Source organism: Neltuma alba, unplaced genomic scaffold (genome assembly GCF_004799145.2).
Source record: "Neltuma alba isolate B1F8T4 unplaced genomic scaffold, ASM479914v2 tig00011214_pilon, whole genome shotgun sequence".
Lineage (NCBI taxonomy): Eukaryota > Viridiplantae > Streptophyta > Magnoliopsida > Fabales > Fabaceae > Neltuma > Neltuma alba.
The window spans coordinates 578,490-586,853 of NW_021635938.1; the positions used below are offsets into that span (position 1 = coordinate 578,490).

Below are 8,364 nucleotides of genomic sequence, written 5' to 3' on the forward strand. Positions count from 1 at the left end.
TATTAATAATATTAATTTAAAAAAATTAATAAATATTTTTTTAATTTTAATTATAAGATTTTATTTATAAACTATAAATAAGATCTTATAAATAAGATATGATGTAATATTATAAATAAATTTTACATGTAAAATTATCAAGGAGGTTTTTTTCCCCTTGCAAAGAAAAATAGGTGCTGGATACAGCTACGCCTAATGACAATGTTACTGGTAGCAGCATATGCCCGCAAGCCTGTTTCTGTCTTCGAGAGACGTTTAAGCGGCTCTAAAGTCCATAAAAAGGCAAATCCACAAATTAAAATTTGAATTAAAAAATAAATGGAAAAGAATTCAGAGTGATGACGTGTCCGAGATCTTCCTTGGGCCTTTTCACTCTCTCTCTTCCCCCGCCTCCCCCCTCCCGTTTCCACCATATTTGCTAACGATCCCTCGCTTACTTTCTATGCACATGCGCTTCGCTTCTCTTCTCCTCTACACCTCGTCGCCTTCCTATTTGGCACCCTAATCAAGAATTATCCTTACTCCTCAACCATGGACAGCTCAGGTACTTTGGCCTGACTCTCCGTTCGATTCCTGTTTTTAGTTGTTTTCCCCCCTTTTGCTGTTTCTGGCGGAATCTTATACCCCACCGAGGTTCTGATCTACTTCATCCTGTTGATCTTTTCTGAGACTTGTTCACGTCCTTGGTTTAACTTCTTTTATCGGGCAGCTTCTGGTCTTCATTTTTTGTTTACTGTTTGTAATCTTTTCCCGGGTATAGTAGAGTATACTTCTGATGCATCCCAAAAATGAGTGCTTTGTTCGCGGGGTATTGCATTTGAATCTGTTGCAAACTGTTTTTTCTACGTCAATGAAGACAAAAGGATGAATTTAATCAACGTATCTTCTTTTTCATGTGGAAAGATCGTGGGGTTGGTTAATTTCTGTTCCCAAGCTTAACATATTTTTCGTGCATGCATCTTCTAATGAATTGGAAGGAAAAAATACAATGAAGACTTACTTTGTTTCGAATTAATTGTGAGTTTGCCAAATGACTATATTTATGTTGTGAGGGTAGTGATATTGTTGAAGGCAAATCATAAAGGGGAGGAGTTAATTTCTGTATACAAGTAGATTCTAGTTTCCCTGGATGCATCTTTTGAGAAAGTAAAAGAGTAAAATGCACTCAAAATCTTAGTAGTGATTTTTAATGAATTATGGGCTTCCTAAATGTTTAACACATTCATATGATACTCATTTGATATTGACCTTGGTGTGATATCTAATATGGACAATGAAGCAGCAACTCATATCTTTGCATATTTATTGTTAGACAGGTGACCATAAATTTGTTGTGAAAGATCGGATTACTGTCATGTAGACTCACTATTGTTGGTTTGATAGCCATCGGTAATCTGCTTTCAAGGTGTTGTCGACTTGCTGAATAGAGGCTTTGGTCTCAGTGGTTAAGTTGGTTACGCCTTTACAAGATGCCATATTATGTGCAGAGACTTTATAGGCTATGTAAAGCATCTTTCTCACCAGATGGACCAGTGTCAGACGAAGCCATTGAAAAAGTTCATGAGAAGTTAGGTATGTGCTTTTTTGCCTTGGTGCTTTTGCTTATTATTGCATATATTTGTTGTCAACTCCATAGCTTTGTTTTCTGAGCTTCCTGGATGCATAATATCCATTAGCGTGTTTGGCACACTGTTTTAGAAGGCTGAAGTGGATGTTTGGAAAATGGAAAAAATTATTGCCTCTCACAATCTTTGCTTTGGAACATGTGCCTGAGTCACTCAAACTGAAAAACAAACATACACAATGTAATTAACCTGCAGATATAGTTATTCTCCTGAACTCATTGATTTGGCACCACTTACCTAAAGTCTGCTGCCTGTTATAATATTCCTAAGAATATATTTGCTGTATGTGTTCTGATTTCTCAGTAATAAATGGAAATCTGAACACATTGTACACTAAATAAATCTGGTTAATTTGTTGTCCTTATAATGTGTGAAATGTCAATACAACCACAAAATTTCTCTCGTTCTCTATTCTTCTTCATATTCCTCAATCTTGTCTTTGTGCGTTTATCAAGGCAACTTTTAAGTCTTCCTCTTTCAGAGGAGTGAAAGACTCAATAATGGTTTTTGGAGCTGAGTAATCGAGGTTTTTGGTTGGGCATGTTATTTATTGGAGTCGTTCCTCTAATTCAAGAAATATCACCTTCCTCCTCCTCCTTTTCTTTTCAAGAGTGGGAGATGAATATTTTCTTGTAAACCTCATGTATTTGAAATGATTTTATATTATTGCTCAGCCACAGCTTATGCACAATTGCTGAATAGTTTATGTGAATATTTCAGCTGACATGTCTTCCATATTGGTCATATCTACTCCTGCACATTCCCCATCCCCTTCACTTTTCTTATCACTTTTAGTTGCAAGACTTATGTCAAGTCTTAACTTCAACACTCCCCCTCCAACTTCTTTTTATGGGTCTCAGATCTTGTGGTGGTTAGGCTCTTTTGTTTCTTGTTTTCATACAATGCTATGTTTTGTGGTTGCCCTTACTTGAGCTTATTCATTTCATTGAAATTACTTAGACTACCTGGTTAAGGTAACCACAAGCTTATATATGCCTTCATTATTTCTAATCAATTTTATAATTTTATTAAGACATGCCTCCGACAATTTTTTTATTTTCTGGGGGGAAATTACATTTACGTTTCTTATCTTTGCTTCTAATTGTGATGCCCCCTTAATTTTTTTTGTTTTGGGGGGGTTGGAAATCTCAATTGACTGTTGATGTTTTGGCACATCACAATAAGACCCTTATTATAAAAATCTAGAAACTTAAGCTACATAAAAATACTAAAATATCCTTCTTATTATTCAATATTCCTTTTCACTTACCATTTTTCTTCAATTAATTTATCAATGGCCTTCAAGTTTATTTTTGGTGTTGAGATAATAGGAAGCCTCAATGTTAAACGCAAAAGAAAATCACATATATTTGATAAACCTTGAAGCATTGAACCCAATGAAAAAGAATGTCCAAGGCAGTGGGATTAGAGCCTACTTTGTGTTTAATAATAGCTGGAGGGTTTGAGTCAAAGGCATGATATCCAAAAGGGGCTTAGATAAAGCTTGGCTTTGTTCCCTCACTGCCAGTAAATTCTGTGTCTTGGTAGTAATAATGATGTTTGATGTGTGGTATTGTTCTTTCTCCGGATGAACAAAAGGTTGAGATTAGATGAGAATAATTTGTTGTTGATCTGTTTTTGGGATTTAGTTAGATTTTTTTTTCAATTAAAACCTGTTACCTTTTTTTTAATTAAGAAAATCATTGCACCAAATATGCTAAATTTAAACATCATGGAACATTTGTTGAGGAAGATGAAGAGAAGGAGAAGAGGGACATTGAATAACAAGTAGGGTATTTTAGTAATTTTAAGTGGTTGAAAGTTGTAGGGCTTGTTTGGTGCGAAGGGAGAGGAGGGGAGGGAAGGGGAGGGGCAGGAGGGATTTTGCTCCCCTCCCCTTATGTGGGTTGCTAAAATTTTTTTTTTGGGGGGGGGGGGTTTCTTTTAAAGATTTTCCTTCCTCTCCCTCATAACCTTCCCCTCCCTTTTTTTTTTTTTTTTTTTGGGGAAGGTGGGGTTTGGAGGGAAAGCATAATATTTTAGCTTGCTTTGACTAATATGCCTATAATTAGTTTTTTAATATCCCCATATTACCCTTTTGATATTACGTCATGTGGAGAAGGGATGGTAACTATCGCACTCTTATTAGATCATAAAAAATCCCTCCCCTTCCCTCTCTTTTCATTAATCAAAACAAGATAATATTAAAATCCCTCTCCTCTCTTCTCTTCCCTTCCCTTCCATCAAAATCCCTCTCCTCCCCTTTCCTTTTTTTGGGCTGTAAACTTATGCAGTGGTTTTTGTTGCACTGGTGCCAATAGACTAGGGGTCAGTTGTTTTACCCTATTAGGAAGTAGAATGCAATTATAGGACATGATAGGGGTGTATGAGTGCCGCTCTCCCTTTAGTTTCTCTTATTAACTATGAAGAAGTGATTCTAGAGCTGGATGATTCGTCTATCAGGCATGGAGGGGTGTTGATATGTGTGCAGGTTTGTCACTTTAAATGATGGATTATGGTTATTTACTCAACTGAACACACTACTAGTTTTTCTGTGTGTTGTTTGTGCGCATGACCTGTAGCGCACATTTGTTTCCCTTTCCATGGATTTCATTTGCATAGTACTAATTTGATGTGTAAATTGTAATTAGTAAAAGATGGGTAGTTATAGTAGTTATAGAAGTTATTAGTCGTTAAGAGAATGTAGCTGTTAAAGGTTCAGGGGTTTAGCTCTGCATAAAGGGCATTAATTGTAAATCAGAAGCTATGTTTCTTGTTGAGTAATCTTAGTGAGATTTTCAGTTTTACCCCTCTCTATTCCCTTTCTTTTTACTTCTATCTATCATAATATATTTCTAAGATACGGGCACATAACATGAAATTCCTGCTTATAATATAATTTGTTAGTGCAGAACTCTATTTGGGCCGAGAAACCCTAGGTTAGATTAAATTACAGCTGTTAAGAGTAATCAAATGTGATCTGATTATGTATTTGAATTTGAATTTATTCTCCTTGATGTTAGGTCTTTGTTATTCCTCAATCTTAGGTTATTATTATTCCTAGGATCGCGGACTCTGTCTCCTATCATTGAGATATCCTTTTATCTATTTATTCTGCTGTACTCCTTAATTCAAGCAAGTGAATAAACAGAATTATTCAGCTTTCATATTTTTATCTCATGACCTGATCAAATGATTTTGATGTCTGTCCATACTTTTCTTTTAATTGTTTTAGCATATTGATTTGTAGAGTTATTGCTGGTGCTACATGACAGTTTCCATGCCCAACTGAGATTTTTCATTATGGCTGTTGACATTTTTTTCCCTCTCCCCAGAAAAAATCAAGCCATCTGATGTAGGTCTTGAACAGGAGGCACAAGTAGTTCGTAATTGGTCTAGTTCAATGCTTGAACGGAATGGGAATCATCAATCATTGCCGCCAATCAAGTACTTACATTTGTATGAGGATGATAGCTTCTCTGTATGTATTAACTCCCAATTTTATATTACACTCTATATGATTCAAAGTTATCACTTAAAAGTTTAGGCTTTAAATTGGCTGTAAACACAGATATATGACCTAAATATGCATTTTATTTTTGCAGATAGGAATCTTTTGTATGCCGCCATCGTCTATGATTCCTCTCCATAACCATCCTGGAATGACTGTGTTGAGCAAGCTTTTATATGGTTCAATGCATGTCAAATCTTATGATTGGATCGATTTATCAGGCTCCACTGATCCAACTGAAGGTCTGTTCTCTAGTTGGTTTTACTCAGTCAAACTTTCTTTCCTATGTGTATGCTTGGAAATGAGTCAGATATAACTGTGGTGAGCCCTTGCAAAATTCTCATGGAGGAGGTTGAACAACATGGTATTAGACACATTCATTTCCACTACAGTCTCTGTTCACTTCCATCAAGGAAGATAAATATAAAGGCCTTGATTGGTTTAAAAATGTGCTATGTTATTATAATGTCTCAGTCAAGGTTATTGAAAGCATGTACAAAGAAGGCAAAGGTCTCTTGGAACTACATGGTAAATGCAAAATTATGGATAAGGGAAGTGAAACGGATGTTGCTTATCTAATTTTAGTCCTAGTACTTTTTGGGAAAAAGGCCTATCACTATGTTTTGACGTGGAGAGGAATTGGAAAATATGATGATAAAAAAATTAGGACCTGATTTTTTCCTCCTAGTGTTTAAAGAGGTTTGAAAGATGTTAAATCTGTACTCATGGTCTTTGTTTTTAGCTTATATCTGCATCAATATAGCACTAATAATGGAAAAGGAAAGGGGCAGCATCAAGTAAAATAAAAGTCGACAGTTAGTGTGTTAAAAAAGGTAAACAATTATGTTACCGATATGTGTTATACTTTCTTTTATTTCTAAGGTCTACTAACTTGGGTACATTGAAAATAATATTGATGCTGCAGTTGTACAATTACTTTGATTGACTTTGACCGGCTATGATTAGTTATTATGTTGGCCTTCATCAGGCTCTCTTGACCTTCTGCCCCTGTATCTGGCTTATTCTCGTAACTCAATGTTGAAACACAAGGACTTGAGTCGTCCTAGTTTGAACCTGGAGGACGCTTATTATGTAATTGCTTCCTTCATCTCTGGCCTAATATCAATTTAAGAACAGTTTCCGTGCTTACAGTATAATAATATTTTGCCTCTTGATGGAGATGAATTGAGTATGAAATGATACCATGACTGATATAGTCACGGACTGGATATATTGCCAGGAAGATCAGCCTGTTACCCCCTAGAGTAACTTTTATCCATTGGGCGAGGGCCCTCATCTCTTTAAATTATTTCTCACTGACCAATCCCAATCTTTATTGAGAATGCCTTCATTGTCATGCTACTTAGTGCTAACATTGGCACCTTTCCAGCAATTATTAAGAATAATGTACAGCCAGTGGTCTTGGATGGTCAACTTGCTATTGTGTTGGAAGAGATTATTACCGCCCCTAGGGGACTGAACCATCACTGAATTATGCCAATGCTCATAATAATTGCCGTCTTTTCTGTTAAATTTCAGAAAAGCCCTGGATAATTTTTGACCTAGGCTTCAGCAGAAGATGTCAAGCTGTAAAACATGACCATGCATTCTGTGTTTGACCTTGGGCGGAGCTTTTAAACCAAGTCTCAACCCTAGTTAAATAGTTTAGTTTTGCATGCTAAACACATGAAAGGGAATGCCCTTTGGCGGGTGCATGGTCCAGATGAAATTTTAATATTGTTCAGCTGTGTCGGTTAAAAAAAAAAAGTTTCAGCAGCCGTCATAGAATGGGCTTGGTATTATTAGACTCTGTACATTTCCTCTATCTCTTGGTGAAAACGAGGAAATTATGGACACCATGGAATTATGTAGAATGAGGAAGTCCATTTACTGCATCCTGGCATGACCTAAACTTTCTCAAGGATGAAGTAGAACATTGTGGTGAATGGAAGGCTGAGTATTTATAAAATCATGATATACGTTTTATTCATTTTAAAAATAAAGTGTCTGGAATGATTGTTTTGCGTATCACGTTTTTCATACCTTTTTTGTTATTTTAAATTTTTTTTATAGATGGTGTCTCTTAAAATATATTTTGACATTTTTAATTGTCTATGTCTTGTTCTTGTTTCTGGGAATTGTTGAAAATGAATATTTGACTTTGGCTTACTGGATCAAAACCAAACTGTGATTTTCAGCTAGACCTGCAAAGCTTGTGAAAAATAAGGAGATGACAGCCCCTACGCCTGCAACTGTTCTTTATCCTACCAGTGGAGGAAATATTCATTGTTTTAGAGCCATAAGTCCTTGCGCAATCCTCGATATATTGTCTCCACCTTACTCTTCTGAACACGGAAGACACTGCACTTACTTCCGGAGATCCCTCAGGAAAGATCTTCCAGGTAATACAAGCCTGGTCTCATTGGTGTCGGCTTTAACTGTAAAATCATGTTCTGTTGATGCATAATATGGACATTATTCTTTCAATTGCAGGTCAGCTTCAAGTGAATGGAGTTGAATTTTCTGACGTGACTTGGTTGGAAGAGTTTCAACCTCCTGACGACTTTGTGATAAGGAGAGGGCTGTACAAAGGTCCTGTCATTAGAACTTGAAATTTATTCTTGTTCTCTGTATTTTACACTACAAGAAATTGGCTTTTTTATTAGGAAGATACGTTAAAGAGAATCTGTACTGGAATGAGTTGTCTAAAGCCATTGCAATAATTATTTTATATATTTTGGTCATGTCAGTTAGGCATTTGGTTTGTACATAATAATGCCCTTATATAGGCCCTGAGTTATAACTGACCTCAGCATAAACCGGTAGATAGATTACTCTGTTTTGAAGAACTCCGATGAGGGAGGCAGTGTCATAACCTGTTACTCAGAACGAGAAACAAGATAATTTTATGTTCTCTTTGCATTATCCTCAGCTTAGATTGATTACTCGATGTCATGAAGAATTCTATCATTTGCGGACAGGACCTCATAGTACAAGGTGCGGATTCTCCTCGTCCTGTTCTTTACCATAGCCTTTAAACCAAAAAGAGGGGCCATGCTGGAAGTTACAAGAATGTGGCGTAACGTATGTCTCATAAGCAGGGGTTGGGAGTATTCATCAGCTTTTTCTTTCTCGGGGGGTGGTTTAATCCGACGCCTGTTTTGCATCCTCAGAGCTCCATTTATAATGTCTTCAAAAGGATAGTTTCTACCTTTGTCTGTGGCTTCA

General features: G+C 36.3%; 1 protein-coding gene across 3 annotated transcripts; it reads left to right on the forward strand.

Annotated features, from left to right (window-relative positions):
- Positions 1 to 418: 418 nt before the first annotated feature.
- On the forward strand, positions 419 to 8,061 carry LOC114762360 (plant cysteine oxidase 4). Of its 3 annotated transcripts, XM_028951827.1 has the most exons (7): positions 421 to 544; positions 1,313 to 1,389; positions 1,488 to 1,572; positions 4,961 to 5,106; positions 5,231 to 5,378; positions 7,335 to 7,538; positions 7,630 to 8,061. In XM_028951827.1, the coding sequence occupies exons 4-7, from the start codon at positions 5,029 to 5,031 to the stop codon at positions 7,746 to 7,748; spliced, it is 549 nt and encodes a 182-aa protein (XP_028807660.1). In that variant the 5' UTR covers positions 421 to 544; positions 1,313 to 1,389; positions 1,488 to 1,572; positions 4,961 to 5,028; the 3' UTR covers positions 7,749 to 8,061. The 3 variants fall into 3 exon arrangements, with proteins under 3 accessions (XP_028807658.1, XP_028807657.1, XP_028807660.1); XM_028951825.1 differs by having other exon boundaries at positions 419 to 544; positions 1,313 to 1,572; XM_028951824.1 differs by having other exon boundaries at positions 419 to 544; positions 1,317 to 1,572.
- Positions 8,062 to 8,364: the final 303 nt, after the last annotated feature.

Coding starts and splice junctions, on each gene's coding strand:
- LOC114762360 (XM_028951825.1), top strand. CDS start 1,470: ATGCCATATTATGTGCAGAGACTTTATAGGCTATGTAAAGCATCTTTC. Junction 5,107..5,230: donor ATGAGGATGATAGCTTCTCT/GTATGTATTAAC, acceptor TTATTTTTGCAG/ATAGGAATCTTTTGTATGCC. Junction 5,379..7,334: donor CTCCACTGATCCAACTGAAG/GTCTGTTCTCTA, acceptor TGTGATTTTCAG/CTAGACCTGCAAAGCTTGTG.